The following is a 17,479-nucleotide window of genomic DNA, read 5'->3' on the forward strand; positions in this document are numbered from 1 at the left end:
TGCGGCTCAGCCTCAGTTTTATAACTGGGGCCGGTAAAAATCAACTGTTGTTTCTCTGTCATTCGCTTCTCTGCTTTCTGCCCTGAGGACTGGGCCCTGCTGCTAGCTATGTGGAGCTCACATACTCTCAGGCAGGGTTGTTCAGAGAAGTCACCACAACTTCTCCCCTCTTCTCCCCTCCCCCTCCTCCTACAGGGAGCTCCAGCAGCTGCGAAAGGCAGCTTCTTTGTTTCTCTCAGGGGTTCACCTGTGGTAGCTCTTATGTGCAGATCCCACATTCAGATGTACTGGTGTGCAGTAGGGTGTTTTTTGTTGAGTTTTAGGTGTTCGGCTTATTGTTGTTTCAAGGGGAGAGATCTGGGAACGTCTTTCACGCTGCCATGTTTAATCCAATCTCCTAAAGCTGTTCTTTACTGAATTATAAACCAAGAAAGGTGGGACTTACCAGTCATTTTTCAGTTTCTTTCATGAGCTCAGTATTTAATGAGGAGAAGCATGGAGGACAGAGAGAGACTTTAGCATGGAAGATGTCATGCAGCAGGTACATAAAAGGGAAATTAGAGCCGCTAAAGAGAAACTCTTCTATTTTCATGTCTTGAGTCCAGGGCTAAGTGAGCTTTGGGATGCTGATTCAACCCAACTGGTTTTTCACCTGATAATAATAATAAATGGACCAGGCACTATTTTAAGCTCTTTAAATATATTAACTCATTTAATGGCCTCATAAACTCTATGAGGTAGCCACTCTTTCAAAGATGAAGAAACAGCAGGAGGTTAAATAACTTGCCTTAAATTATAGCATAAGTGGATGTACTAATAGACTGGTATTTTACTAAAGATGCTTCTTTATTAGTCTTCAGCAAACCTTTACTATGTATCTGTATGTACACAGTTTGGTTTTACTGTTAGTCTTCTAGTTGCTTGCTTCCTCTTCCTCTTCTTTGCTAACCTTGGCCTCCAGGCAGCCTAGTAGAAGCCAGATAGCAGTGTCAGAGCTAGAGAAAAATCATGCAGGTTGTAGGATATCACAGCTGAGATTTTTCTAGAAGAAATTAGGCAGCTATATGAAGAAATTGTTGTTTACCATATTCCTATCCAAGAAATAAAAGGTGTTCTCAGCCAATGAAGAGTGTGTTGAATGTATGAAGGTATTTAACTTACTTGGGAAACATACCGCCTTGATAGTAACTCTGGATACAAATAAATAAATCTTAACTATCTTATCCTATGTAAAAGTAGTTAAATGTCCCTAAGATCTGCCCCATCTAACTTTCAAATGGAATTTTTACTTTGTCGTACTATAAATGTTAGAAAGTTATAAAGCTGCATTTGGAATAATACCAAAGAACTTTACATTCTGTCCTTAATGAGTGGTAACATTTTTGAGAACTGAAAAATTTTGAGAAGGATCTGGCTTGCACTCTTGTTAAAAGCTTGTTTAACCTACAGATAAGATCAGTAGACACATTAAAGATCTACAACCTTCCCGTCTAACACATATATGGGGAAATTTTATAATAATAAAGAAACATTACTTGCTCCATTGGCTACTTCGCATGTCAAAACTGTCCTTACAGTACAGACAAGAGAGGCTAATTTTGGAAGCCCCGAGTGCCTTAAGACCTTTCATTTCTCATACAGAGTAGAGGAAAAAACAAGAGTTGGTGTGGGAGATGGATAACAAAAGCTGTGTTTCAAGAAAAAAAAAATGGTGGATTTGCTAAAGAAATAAAGAGAATAGTCAAAGATCACTATTTCTGGTTTGAAAAGCTAAAAAAAATTTTTTTTGATGGCTGTAATAAAAATGGTTATTTACCAAACCCCTGAATCTAGTCTTTGAAACATACCCAGGATGAAAAGGTAAAAGCAAATCCAGATATTGGTTTTGGTCTCTGGTCTCTTACCTTAATAAGGCAATTTATCATAATAGAGAGTCCATATCTAAATTAGCGGCAGTTTGTGACATAGTAAAAGCTTCTCCTTAGGATCAGAGTGCTTAGGTTTTCTCCTGTAGGTACGGTCTGGGGCAAAGCACTTCACTTTGTAAACCCTTAATTTTATCACTTTTGAAATGAAGGCTTTTGATAGACGTGATTATCAATGTGAGAGGAGCTTTTTTTTTTTTTTTTTCCAAATTATTCTTTCTTTTTCCCTCCCTCACCCCATATATACATTCTAAGAATCACTATTGAAGTGAGTCATTTTTCCTGTGAGGAGAAGGTATATTTAAAAGGAAGAAAAAGGTTGAGAATAACTCGATTAACTTATTTCTAGAGTTTGTTCACCTAACTTAAAAGGATTAAAATTCTATAATTCAGTATTAAGTAATTCTGATTAATATTATACCTAATTGTCTAACTCAGTGGAATTCCAGTCCAGTTCTAATGCTTATCTTTGTGTTATGAAAAAGTTGAACTAAATGGTTTCTTAATCACTTTATCATTGTAATCTTATTTCTAACCACTCAAATATATAAAATAATATTTGTTTCTTTTTGACTCTCCTATTTATCTTTGTGTTTACAAGTGTCTGTATCTTATAAAAATGTGACTTAGAAGGAAAAGGAAGAATATGGTTTTGCCCTGCAGTCTTCCTTTCTCCTCAGTTTCTCTACTTCTCCCTGCTCACTGTTTCATACAGTTGTGTCTCTTACAATATTGTTGCAAAGTTATGCACTCACTGCAATATATCACACATTTGGAAGATTAAACACACAACCACACACAACCACAGACAACCACAGACATCCTTACACATAATATAGAAAGAAGCAAGGAAGTCTAAGGTGTCATGAACTTACTAAGAGTCTTCCATCCTCAATAATGTAAGAGGGTTAGTTTAATCAGTAAGCATACTATCTTGCTAGCTACTGCCTTCCCTGGAAAAAGATTATTAAGCAGTAATTATTTTTTTTGTTTAAAATCTCTTTTCCTCCCCTTTCTTCCCTCTGCTAGTTGTTAACACGGTTAACAAAGGGTATAAAGTAGATGACAGTACTGACTTTAAGATTTGATAAAAAAATAGCTGTAGTCTACAGAAATTTTTTTTTTCATCTTTACATCTCAAATCTGAAAAGTGTGATTGAGAATAAAGGCCTTCTCATTTATTAAGCACTAATTGACGAAAAGTATAAAATAATTATTTTCTTTGGAATACTTCAAGAATAAGAACCAGATGACACATAAGGACTAGAAAGAAAATATGTAAAGGAGAAAATATTAACAGTCCAGTTCTGCCTGAAGTTTAGTGCACGGAATAGATTTTTCCTGTCAGCACTATTATATCCTAACTGCCTAAGATGTGATGGTAGACTTTGGTGGTATTAGTTTTTCTTTTTAATTACTAGATAAGCATAGAGAACCTCAGAAACTTATGAAATGCCATCTCCATTTGTCCTCTCAAAGGCTACAGTCCCAGCCTGTTTCTCAACACCCTTGGCCATAGATGCCTTTCCACTATCAGAATGAATTCTTTTTTCCTGTGATACAGGTAATGCTGTTGCTTAACATTTCTTCTTTCCCCAGTATTAAAGATCCCATAAATAACTGTTTTCATAATGCTATGTTTGCATAGAATGTTATCACTTCCAAAGAACCTAGCCTTTGGGGGTTAAGAAGATGTCCTGGAGGAGAATGTAGCTATGACCTAAAGAACAAATAGAATGGTCAGACCTATAGAGCATCTTATCCAAAAACCAGGAGGCAAGAAAGAGCCCAGCTTCCTTGGAGGCTTTACAAGTAATTCCGGTGTGATTGGAGAATGGAATTTGAAGAGAGGGGAGTGGCAAGGGATGAGGCCAGAGATGTAAGCCAGAGCCAGATCTTCATGAAAGATTTTGTATACTACAAAGGAATTGATTGGGCTTGATCTTGAAGGTATTAAGAAGCCAAAGAAAACAGGGAAACAGAAGGTTCCATTTAAAAGATTTTATGGAGGTTGCCCTATCTGTAGTTTAGTAGATGGAATGGAGGAAGGCAAGACTGGAGACAGGGAAACCACAGAGGATGCTGGTGCCATCACCTGAGAGCTGATGCAGCCAGTAGACAGATTACAGAGATATTATAGAGTAAAGTTGGAGATTTAAAAGGGAGTAGAAGGAGGAATCATACAGAGTCAAGGATGATTCTCAGGTCTCTGACCAGATTAGAGATTCATTCCATCATTGTTTGGTAGGTTGATTGTGAGATACCCAGAATGAAGGTGAAAAGCAAGGTGGCTGAGGGCAGAACCCCTAGGAGGCAGACACTGAAGAGGTGTCATTGAAGAGAACAAAAAATTGGAGTAGTACCCAAATTAGAGACTTGTGGAGAGATACCTGGGGAGGAGTTGTTCGGGGGATGGGGGTAGGGGGCGGTACAGAGAGTTTTAGTAAAATGAAGACAAAAAGCACTGTTAGATGTAGCAACAAAGAGCTTACTTAGCCCATGATGTCGAGAACTCTGAAGACACTTTTCCCCTTGAATTTCCCCTCCCCCACATCTTTTTTTTTTTCCCCCTCATTTCATTCAGACAGTTTTGTGGCACTTCCCCTTTTCAACTGCCTTTCCACTTGTCCATTTGTATCTGTAACTGATCTGGGCCTTGCCTTCATATCTTCTTTTAAGGGATGGGAACTACCCTTTCCTTCCAGTCTGACACTAGAGAAACACATACATCATTGTGTTGTAAGCCAGCAGCTCAGTATTCCTGCAGTTGTTTACTTCCACGGGGACTTTGGACGTTGGCACAGCATACCGTTTGTGTGTGAACAATGTGCCTCCCTACTGGAAGGGGGGGAATTCAGCTACACTGAGTCTGACAGATAAGCAGAGATCGATGGAGATCCTGAGAAGTTAGTTCCCTCACCCACTCTGCCCCTGTCAATTTCAGGTTAGTATTAGCACATCAGAGATTGTCTGAAAAGGCAAGTTCCTTGTCCTGTGGAACCAAGATTCCAGCATTGCCCCAGCATCCTTCCTCTTTGCCTATCTCAGAGTCAGTGTTAAATGAAAAGGCAGAAGACACAGCCAAAACTCTTGGTCACAACTGTGGCATGGGACATTGAAAGTATTCAGATATATTTAAAGCATCTTACAATCTTAAATAAAGAGAGTGAGTGCTTAGTCCTTTTCAGCATTTTTATTATAAATGTGTAATATTTTATGTATACATAAGGAAGAGCTCATCCACTGTAGGCAGCAGCATAGAAAGCTGAATTCAGTTTACATTCTCTAACAGAATTTCTCCAAGCAACAACTTTGGGCATTCAACAAATTTATAATTTGCTCACTGATATAATAGATTGTAATAGATTTATCCAATTGCACTTTATTTTGAAATTTAACTGTTAGCTGTGTTTATTTTTCTTTAAAAAATAAAATCTGAAAATAAAAAATATTAAGGGTATCAGTGGGATGGGAGACCACCTAGGAAGACCAGGTGCTATAGGCATAAAAAAAAATAAAAAATAAGGGATCATAAACTGACAAGGTCATTGCAATCTGTGAGGTCAACCAAGTGCCTCACCTAAAAAAAAAAAAAATATCAATTGTTAAGAATATAGCAAATGAGAGAGCATTGCTAAATAATCTCATATCTAAAAATCCTTATACTAAATAAAAATTCTATTCTCTGAAAAATTGGATTTCCTGGGAGCGGCAACTATGAATTCTGAGGTTCGGCCCTATCTGAATATACATTATAAGATCAGGTTGTGGTATGATGATGATGATGATTTATGCACAGATCTTGGTAGCCTGTCTTCCAATCCTAGAATCTTGAAACCTTTCTTATAAAATCACCAGGCGATTAACCTTTTGAGTGTGTTGATGTACTTATGTATCATCCACAAGGTGTAACAACAACCACAAAAGCAACTAACATTTGGAAGTTTACTGTTCGGGCCCTTATAGAACCCTTTTTCCAAGCTCCGTGAGTACAGTTCTACTAAAATATTACGGTTGCTCCATGAGGTTGGTGCTGTTATTGCCTCGTTTTGCAGATGAGGAAATGACAGATTGCATATTTACCTAGAGTCGTACAGATTTTCAGTAGCAGGGCTAGGATTCAGACAAGCAAGTCTGGCTAAGAGCCTGTTCATATTCTTCACTACCGCTCTATACTGCAGGTGTCCTCTGATACCAACTTTTATTTGATTAACTAAAGGGAGAAACGATCATTAAAAGTATAAAACAGTCTGCAGCATCTGCTTCTCACTTCTTTGGTCCAAAGTATGAAAAAGCTCATTCTTCTCTTTTGTATAGATCCAAATAATTCTGTTATATTAAAAAGCCGTTTTGGTCAATATGGGCTACTAGAGCATCTAGATCCGCATTGTCCAATATATATGACCACTAGCCACATGGAGCTGTTTAGATTTAAATTCATTAAAATCTAATGAAATTGAAAATCCACTTTCTTATTCTCACTAGCTTTATTTTAAGTGCCTAATGGTCATTTGTGGCTAGTAATTACCTTATTGGGTAAGGATAAAAACTAGAACATTTCCATCATCACAAAGTTTTATCAGAAGGCACTGCTCTAGAAGAGTACTGTAGAATAGAAATACAATGTGAGCCACATGTGTAATTTTTAATTTTCTAGTAGCCGCATTAAAAAAGTAAAAAGAAATAGGTGAAGTTAATTTTAGTATATTTTTAGCCCAGTATATCCCACATATTATCATGTCAACATTTAATTAACAAAAAGTAATCATATATTTTCCTTTTTTTGCATTGTCAGCAAAATTTGGTATATATTTTGCATTTACAGCACATCTCAGCTTGAACTAGCAATATTTCAAGTATTCAATAGCTACATGGCTACCATGTTGTACAACACTGTTTTGGACTTTTACACCAGGTTTCTCAACTGGGACATATCAAAATGGGAGTAAGACAGAGGTCTGTGTAGTTCAAGAACTACTGCTATCAGCTTTGGGATCGCAAGTGGTGCACACATGCCATTTGTAAGATGATAGATGAGGCCAGAAAGTATTTTCTTTAAAAAGTTGCAGTTTGGCATCATAAACCAACTCAGACTACTAATGTTAGCTGTGTTATTTAATCCACTGTTAATAATTGCATAGACCGCTGACTGACTTCAAAGAACCAGTAAAATTTGAAGTTCTGACCAAGAGCCAAATAAAACTTGGAATAGGCACAAATTGAATATAAGTTATCTACAGACATTACTTACTTTTGTGAGGTATCTCCTGCCTTGGTGGCAGTATTCAGTGACGACTCATTTAGCCTAAGTTATATAACAAACTAACTATATATAAATATATACACACACGTACATATAAGTATGTAATTTTATCTATTTATACAGTTAGTTATATATAGTGACTCATAGAAATTATATCTTTGAATTTAGGAAATGTGTCTGTGCACATTGTTTTATAGCTGTGTACTCTCCTTGTATATTTTTTAATCTAAATTTCTTCATCTACCTTAAAGTAATATTGTAACTACAAACCTATAATTTACTCTACTTTTAAGCCTTTCCTTCTGATAAACTTATCTATGCATGTTGGGTCTAATTATAGCTCAGCGTAACCGTGTGTGTTATTCATCTGAATGAGTAAGCTTGTCTGGCAACAAGGGACTGTTGTTGCGAAAGCTTAATTTTCATCTGGCCTGAATGTGTTATGTCTGCACCTTACTGTCAGCTTCAGGAGAGGCAGGTAAAGGGGAAGATGGGGCAGAAATGCTATACTCCGCTTCCTTGCACCACTGCTTCTCAGTATATTTCAACACTTTGAAATAAATTTGGCCGTGATTTTATTTTTTTCTTCACCTTTCTTAAATAAGAGAAATCAAAAACTGGAGATAACACTGAACTTTCCTTTATTCTCCATCTTCTTATCTACTCCCTCCCATCACCCACTCCACCTCTACTCTGTTCCTTGCACAACCACGATGATGAATTTAGATATCGTTCCAGTTCATTTTTTAAAAGATTTTAACATATATCTATGTATAATATAAAATATTGTTTTATGTTTCTAGTTTATACAGTAGGATCACACTGTACATGTGCTGCAACTTGCTGTTCTCACATAGCATTTCAGTAGACTTTTTTGGCATACTTTTCCTTAGTATGAAAATTTGATAGATATATAAGAACATATTGAACATATAAGCAAATTATGAAACCTAGTCATAAACTCCTGAATCCACCATATAAACAGAGAAGTAAAACATTATCAGAACTGTTGAAGCTCCTGTGTGCTACCTTCCACCCTCTGATTCCACTCAAGAAACTACTCTTTTGAACTTTTTTCATTTTTTTTTTTTCTGCCTTACTACATGTGTATGTGTCCCTAAAAAATATATTTTCTTGTTTGCTTGTTTTTAAACATTGTAGAAATAGCATCATATCATACACATTCTTTTTATGCTTGCTTTTTTTATTTAGTATTTTAAAGATTTATTCATGTTAATCTGTATATTTTCACTGCTATGTAGTAGTATTCCTTTGAGTGAATTTTTACATTTTTCTGTCAGTGGACATTAATGTTGTTTCCAGTTTTGCTATTACAAATAGTGTTTACATGAACATTCTTGCACATGTCTTCTGGTAAACATATATAAAAATTTCTCTGAGCTATGTACCTAGGAATGCAATTGCTGTTTTGCACTATAGGAGTATATACATTCAACTTAAGTAGATAGGTCCACATTCTTTTTTTAAGTCCACATTCTTCTCCAGAGTGATTGAACATACTCATCAGCATTGTATAAGACTTCTTGTTTTTCCACGTCCTGATCAATACTTGGTTTTGTCAGGCATTAATTTTTGCCTATATATTTTGTCAAAAAATATATTGAATTGTAATTTTAAGTTTGATTTCCCTGATTTTAATGAGATTGAGCATTTTATATGATTATTGTCTATTCTTGTTTCCTCTTCATAGAAATGCCTGTCTGTGTCTTTTCTAATGGATTATTAGTCTCTTTCTTATTGATTCATAGGAATTTGTATATTCTGAGCACTAGAATATGGTCAATTTTATATTATCCAAATATCTTGTCTCAGTTTGTAGTTTGCCTTGTCACTCTTTAGTCATCCTCTAAAAAAAAACCTTTTGACTTTTGCATTTAAGTGCTTAATTCATCTGCAACAGAATTTTCTGTATTTATTGATGTAGACAACAAATTTGTTTTCCAAATACAAAAACTGGTTTCATAGTCCCATCAGTTTTGATATATATCAGATTTCCAGATGTGCGTGGAAAAGTTTGAATTTCTTTGAGCTTCCAAACACATGTTAAAGAATCAACTTAAAGTATCACTTTAAAAAAACTTTTGGACTTTTTATTCTCATTGCATTGGATCAGCTTAGAGGAAATTGATTTGGAATACAGTTGATTTTTTCATATTAATCTTATATCCAGCCATTTTGTTATGCTTTTTTATTAAGTTTTAATAAATTGTCTAGAGATATTTGGGAGTTTTCCGTGTACCTAAATACTGCAGATGTTAACAGTTTTATTTCTTCCATCCCAATCTGTATGCCTTTCGTTTTTCCCTTATGTCTTTCATACCTTGATGAATATGATCTCTACTACAATAATGATTTGAAATGGATATAATAGACATCCTTGTCTTGTTCCTCAATTTTTAAAGAATGTGCTTTTAATATTTTACCATTGAATATATTAGTTGCTGTAAGGGTTTTAGTAGATGCCCTTTATCATGTTAAAGAAGTTTCCTATTCCAATTTTGCTAAGAGTTTTTAACATAAATGGCTATTATTAGAGCCTGTTGGGTATTTTTTATGCATCTGTTGAAATTAACATTTTTTCTACTTTAATCTGTCAGTGAGGTAAATTTCATTAACAATTTTCTATTATTAAACTATCCTTATGTTCCCAGAATAATCCCAACTTGGTTAAGATGTGTGCTTTTTTGATATATTATTCAACAGTGCATTTTTTGTAAATATAAACTGATTTCAAAATAAGAAGGAATAGAAACTAAATCTCTGTTGACAATAAAATCTTTCCCAGTACCTTAACAGGGTATGTGGAGACTTTCAGGCTATTAGATGTAGGCATTAGCTTGATGTAGCAAAAAGAACGCTGGAAAGCTACGTTATTTTTGTCCTGTTCACTTGAGAGAATTAATACAATTCAATTGACTAGTGTGGGCCTTATGTTCCTCAGTTTCTCTGAGACTCAGGGACATATTTTTGCTGCTGGTAGCCATGTGGCCTCACTTGCTTTGCTGTTAATCCATCATTATCCAACAAACATTTACTTACTAGGCACTAAGGACAATGCAAAATCTATTCCTCAGTGAAGTTCTATTCTAGGGAGAGACAGAAAAAGTAAACAGTTAAAAAAACACTGTTATAAAATGGAATGATACATCTTATCTACTACAGATCATTCTGATCCTCAGGTGTGGGGTTGGATTGGAGTAGGCAGAGAGTCTGGGTAGAGAGAGAGGGAGAAAAGAGGTGGGACAGTTTTATGGATGATGAACAGTTACTGATCTCCATGAACCTCATTTGTGTTCTTAGTAGTTAACAAAGGTTATTAGACTATTTTTTTTCTCTACCTGCCCTTTTGGCTTTGAAAACTTGTCTCTTTGACTCTGACTTTTCAGGACCTCACTAATAATCTCATGCTTTATTAAACATTTGTGCTCCTACTTCTCGTTTATGGTCCTTCACATCTTTTGTTCCATAGATTTAGGGTTGTTGAATGACAAAATGGAATCTTCTTTTTTCTGTTTTAAGAAATACCAACATATTTCATTTATAGACTACCGATGATATCGACAAATGAATCATCATATAGAATTAACATTAATTTTATTGTTTTTATGAAATTGCTGAATTTATTGTTACCATGAGACTTTTTTAATTCCAGGCTTTATATGATCTCTAAGCACATTTCATTTGTATGTCTTATTTCAGCGCTGGACCCAAAGGAGACAACATTTATGAATGGAGATCAACTATACTGGGACCCCCAGGATCTGTCTATGAAGGAGGGGTGTTCTTTCTTGACATTACCTTTTCACCAGACTATCCATTTAAACCCCCTAAGGTCAGTATAAAGTATTCATCCATTTTTAGCAATGTATATTGTTTTCTATGTATATGCATATACATATTCTTAAATATACGTACCGAGAAATGCATGTCTATTTTGTTAGCATAGACCGCTTCCCAGGGCAGATTGTATGGAAAAGGAAACAGAATGTGAAAAATTATAGGTCGTTCCCCCACCCCAGCCTTTACTCATATTTCATTGCTTTTTCTCATCCTTTCTCAGTGTCTCCTTCTGAGGTATATGTTTAAATGTAACATTAGACAGCATGTTATGGCTGGAAGTAGGGGAGTAAAGTTGGGCTGTGCCAGCCCTCGAGCCCAGAGAACCAGACATAACCTGAAGCTGGAGCCAGAGCCAAGCCCAGGAGCCAGACTAAAGGAAGAGGGAATCCCACCAAGGAAAGACTTATGGCACCAGCTATGGAGCTTTGGGTTTTGGAGCCTCAGTGGTTCAGTTGCTTACATGAATTACACATGTGCTACAATGGAGAGTGTGACGCACAAAGACTTAAAAATCATGCCAAGAAAATTCAGTAAAGTATTTGTAATAGTCTATTAGTACAAAATGATTAGTACAAACAAAAGTCATACATCGATGACTAAAGAAAGTGTAAGAATACAGTGTAATCAAAACATGGGAGAATTTTCACCTATTTAAACTGAGATTATATTCTTTAAGAATTCTTCACATTCATTTCTACTGACCATAAATCAGTCATTTGATGAGTTTCAGTTCATTCTCCACTTTAGAAAGGAAAAGATCCTAAGGACACTGACCCTATATAGTTGTTGATTTTGTTGTTGATTATTGCTACTAGGATTACCCACATGGTCCTCCACCCAACCTGACTCAAGCTCAGATAGATCTTTCCCTCTAAACCAGCACCAGTCACCACCAGGTCAGTTGGTGGCATCACCAAGTCACTCCAGCCAAGAATTTCCACATCTCCCAGTTTAATTTCCTTAACCAGTGCCTCTCCAGATCTCTTGGCCTCTAGGCTTCTGCCTTTCCAAACAATGAGTCCCAGAGCTGCCAGAGGGAGCATCCAAACCACATTGACCTTGTGTATTGACCACCAAGAAAGTATTCTTATTTGACCTGACTTAACCTCTCAATGCATAGGGAAGTAAAACTTATTTGAGTTGTAGGTTGGAGTAAACAGTTTTAAAAAGCAAGAATAAGACTATATTTTCCCATGACTTTTGTAATTCCCTTCCCTTTCTCCTACCTTCCCTCTCTGTTTTCCTCTCTCTTCCTTTTTTTCTTCCATTCCGTTATTGCTCACATATTGTTTTGATATCAAAGCAAAAAGTAATAACTATAATTTTACCAAAGAAGAAACCAAGGCACAGAGAAACTTAAGTAAGTAACTTACCCAGCATTATGCAGCAAGCAAATAGTGGTGTCAGGATTTTAAACCAAGAAGTCTACATTCTTTACTACATTCTTTACTACATTACACAATGCATTTTATCCAGGCTGACAGAGCTAGTGGCACTGATGACCGCTCAGAGTTGCATTTGGTATGTTTTCAGTGACAAAGCCATGGTATATCTAATACGTATTTTCTCCTTTAATTGGATGAGACCTTCTGTCTTTGCATTCTACTTTGGACCATCCCGTAAATCACCTAGAGTATCTGTTACACCACCAGTGATGTGAGGACCCCTCCTGACAGCCTCTTCAGTAAAGGAAGTTTAGAGTGGGGAAGAGGAGGGAACACTCAGATCAGGCAGTTGTGCAGCTTTAAGTCTGTGTGGTCTGTTCTATGAAATATACATCTCAGAAAGTGCGTGGGCTTGTGCAAGTTTTTCATGACAGAAATGTATAGATTAAACAAAGCTAACAGGGAAAACTAATAAATTAGATAAAATAATTCAACTTCTGAAAAAACCTTGATGGACTGGAAGGATGAGCCAAAACTAACAAGATGGGCTTTAACATGGCCAAATGTGTAGTGTTTCATAGAGAATCAGAAAGAAATTATGATATTATAGGAAAGAGAGATCTGCTATTTTTCATATAAATAAAATTTGTGGGCTTTTGGCTATAATTATTTGGGAACCTGAGGTTCTTGAAGCTTTAAGGAGAAATTTTTAGGAGTACAACCTCCAGAACTCTGAACCATTCTCACGAATCTCGAGTGCCTTTTTCACTTCTAAGCTCATCATTTTAAAAAGGGCAAACTGGAATAAGCTGGGAGAGAGAGAGAGTTATTAGCAGTCTTGAGTTTCTTCACTGGGTCAAGCACTGCAGTGAGCATCAGCTGTGCCAGCTCATTTCTTCTCCAGAATACCCAGGTCAGGCTAGGATGTTCCCTTTCACAGATGATGAAGCTTAGAGAGATTTTCCAATAATGTCCAACCAAGAATCTGCTGAACTGTGACTCCCAGGACCATGGACTTTCCACTGAATTATACACAGTTCCCCTGGAGGTGTTTACTAGTTAAAACAGGACATAGGATGAATGTGATATTTGTCCTCAGATTTTTCAGGAACTATAGTGCAGGTTGGGGTTAGACTTTATCCTGGATGACTAGATGGGACAAAAATAGAAGCAAGAGGGTGCTAGTTATAGGAAAGTAGATTTCAATTCTATATGAGGAAAATAGCTAGACAGTCTGCTTTTGAATAGCTGTACTTCTGAGACACTGGGCTTCCCTTTACCCAGGAGTGTTATTTAAAAAAAAAAAAAAAAAGCTGAATTAGTACTTGTCAAGATTATCACTAGAAAAAATTAAATCTCTCCACTGAATGAATTTGATTAGACACTCTCTTAAGACAAAGGTAACTCATCACAATTTAAATGCACATTTATTAGAAACCTGTGGGAAGTTTTTCAAAGGAAATTATCACCACCTAATTTATCAGTTTTAGAAATCAGATTTCGTAGACAGGTATGTTACTCTAAGGGGAGAAAACTTCATGTGTGTCTTAAAAGCTGTTAACTAAAACACTTTTATTATTACTAGTTTTGTTCTCTGTTGCCTTCATCCTATTCTCTTTTCCAGGAACCTTAGCCACACATTTTGATTCATGCAGTATTTCCCAATACTCTGAAGAATGAACCAGTATTGCAGAGTAGGTGTCAAGGAGAATTGTTGGTGAGAGCAGAGGCTCAGCATAAATAAATCTAATTGGCTATCTGTTGGTTATCAAATATCCATAAAATTAGTCTAGCATGATTGGATCCATGTGATGACTTTTCCCAAACTCTCATACTTGAATTCTTAGTGAGGACTTTTGTATATATACTGTAGCGCTCAAACGCATCTCTTAAAGGTCGGTAGAGTCATTTGGATGACTCTTCTCACCACAGGAACTTTTGGGAAGTAGGGCTTCTGTTTGAACATCCCACACTCTGATGCCTCATTTTTCAAAATCAGAGATGAACTTTTCAATAATTTCTTTGAGAATTCACCTAAATTCTAATAAGGCAAGTAAAACTTTTTAATTAAGAATGTAATATTCATTAAACTTAATATACTAGTTTTAAATAGGTTTGAATACTAGTACTTTAAAATGCTATATCTCAGTACAATTTTTGTACATTGATTTTCTTATATGTGTGATCAATATGTTTATGCATCTTTTACCAAATCTACAGCATTTTTGTATGACATCATTTAGTTGGATCTGAAGTATCAGTTGCCAAGTCTTTAGTTGAATTTTTAACATTATTTCTCTTGGAAAATTATCTGTTTAATGAAACTTTAGGAATTTATGGCCAAAAAGAAAAGCATAATAAATTGCTGATATGCCCCAAAGTTTTTTAATACTGTATTTCTTTTTCAGTGTAGATATATATTTTAATGTTATGATTCAGATATGTGTTTATTTTTGAAGTAGAAATTGCTTTGTATCTTATTGGGAATTATATTTTCTTATCTCATTTTATAGATAATTACTTCTATGCTCAAAATCTCTTTTTTATTTCAAAAGTCTAATACATATTTTAATATTTTAATTTTACAAAGTCTACATATTTGTAATAGAATAAAAAGTAATTGCAGATAAGCAAAAGGAAAAAATTTAAAATACCTGTAATTCTAACCCAAAAAGTAATTACTTATGCTATTTCGTATATCTCTTGAGATTTTCGTTCTCTGCATATATATGTATATATACATATAAATATATTTTCATATACACATATAATATATACACATAAAAATTGTGCCATGTTACCTATGGTTTCAGAATTACTTTTTTACCTAATATTATATATTCACCCAACATTATATATATGTCCAACAAACATATACTCACATTACAATTATAGTGGCTACATAGTATCCAGTTATATAAATATATCAAATTTAATTAATTTCCTATGATTGGACATTTAAGCTCTTGTCAATGTTTCTGTTATAATCAGTGATGTGATGAACATCCTTATAATTACATATTTTATATACTTCAGTGATTATTTCCTAAGGCTAAATATGTTGACATGTAACTTCTGGGTAGATGGGTTTACAGACATTTGAGAACTTTGACAAAAGTTGACAAATTGCCCTCCAGAAAAAAATTGTACGTGTTTACATCATGTTCATCAACATAGTGTAGTACTTCCCTGCACTCTTTTCAGCTCTGAGAATTCCTGGTCTTTTTTAATCTCTGCCAATCCAGTAGATGAAAAGTGATCTCATGGTTGCTTTATTTGTTTGACTTCCAGTGAGATGTGGAATTATTTTCATGTATTCTTTTGTCCAATTATTTCTTTTTGTGAATAATACAAAAGGTTTTTTTTCTTGACAGTCTCTCACACCAGGTAAAATTAACAAGTATACCTAAAAAAAAATTCAGAAGCAGAATAATGAAATGTTTTATATGAAATATTATTTTTTGACTAAAATCTTTGAAAATATTGTGACACCATACCTAATGTTTTAAGTCTCAGAGATTCTAATGACATACATCCTAACTAAGGAGTCATGTTAGATAACAGGACTTTGTTTTTATAGTAGAAATATATAGAGGTAGCCTATTCATAATTTGATTTTTTTTTTTTTTGCCTCCCTTGGATTTGAATATTTTATTTAAAAAACAGTCATTCTAAACATTTTAAGAGTAGGTAGGTAGTAGGCAGCATGTTTGTTATTTATTTTTAGCATCTCAGGCAACCAGTGCATAAGTCAGACATACTATCTCAGTGTTCATATCTGTTACTAGAAAGAATTGTTTTCTTTGGTAATGGTAAGACAGTATGTGCCAGGAGATATTTTCCTAAAACAAATGATAAAACTTGTGCCTAAGCTGTTTTTTAAACAGAAAAAAACAAACAAACAAACTACATGCACACATAGAAGTTTTTGTCTGAGGGAAAAAAAACTTTAATATTAATATCTAAAACCTTTTTGAATAATATAGTTTGTTCTTTCATTACAAATTTTATCAAATACATTTTAAAATAAACCTTAACTTAGAGGTCATTTCTGAGAGTATTATATGTTTCATAAGGTTTTTTTTGTTTATTTTTATAAACTCTAACTATGAATTACTTATTAATGAAATGTCAGCTAATAAGAAGGACCTTAACTGCTTTCAGACAATGAAATCAATTATTTAGGTTTGTCACATTTTCAAAATCTTCATTTTGTTATCCTCAGTAGATTTTAATCTTAAATCGACAGGTCAAGGCTAATCATGACTAAAATAGCTAGTTAGTTATAGTTTAGAAGCAATGATATCCATCATTTAAAGAGATCTATTGCTAAAGTTCAAGAAAAAGTTCCACTGTTTTATTTTAACTAACTTATGTACCTGTTTTTGTTGCTGCTTCTGCTACTGCTCAAAGAAGAAAGCTGTCTCCCAGGATTTTCAGAAAATGGTGGTTTACATGTGTAAACCCGACTGCCCACTCATTTGCCTTGGGGAGAGAACACACAGTTGTCATGAAGTAACGTGAATTAACTTGTTTTTAACCTGAGTTCATATGTTCCTATAAAACCTTGGACAGAGATCAGATGTGTTCATGCATATTGAATTGCCTATTTCACATCTGTAGTTGAACATCCAATAGCAACCTCAAACCTAACAGGTGCAAAACCAAACTACTGATTACACAGTCTTACCCCACTCCTGCCCAAAGCAGCTCTTCCAGTCTGCCCCATCTCAATGAATGGGAACTCTTATTTTTCTGGTCACTAAAGCTAAAAGCTTTGACTCCTCTCACACAGCCTAGCCAAACCCAGTCTTATAGGCTCAAAATAATAAATCTAGAATCTAATCATTTCTCATCACTTCTACCTGGTAACACTCTGGCCCAAGCCACCACCAACTGCTCCCCTTCCCCAGACTATATTGGAAGTCTCCTATCTGGTATCTCTCATTCTGCCTTATCCCTCCTGCATCATACCGCTATACCAAATGATCCTTTCATGATGTGAGTCAAATTATGTCAATTCTTTGTCTAAAACCCTTCAGTGA

At 35.1% G+C, this 17,479-nt stretch overlaps 1 protein-coding gene across 1 annotated transcript in view; it reads left to right on the top strand.

Moving 5' to 3' along the window:
* Positions 1–17,479, top strand: part of LOC102887144 (ubiquitin-conjugating enzyme E2 E2) — a 256,130-nt gene that overhangs the window by 220,580 nt on the left and 18,071 nt on the right. The window contains exon 4 of the mRNA XM_006907301.3: positions 10,909–11,041. Coding sequence (XP_006907363.2) covers positions 10,909–11,041 — 133 coding nt within the window. The remainder of the gene's footprint in view (positions 1–10,908; positions 11,042–17,479) is intronic.

The sequence above is a fragment of the Pteropus alecto genome, unplaced genomic scaffold, assembly GCF_000325575.1.
Source record: "Pteropus alecto unplaced genomic scaffold, ASM32557v1 scaffold92, whole genome shotgun sequence".
Lineage (NCBI taxonomy): Eukaryota > Metazoa > Chordata > Mammalia > Chiroptera > Pteropodidae > Pteropus > Pteropus alecto.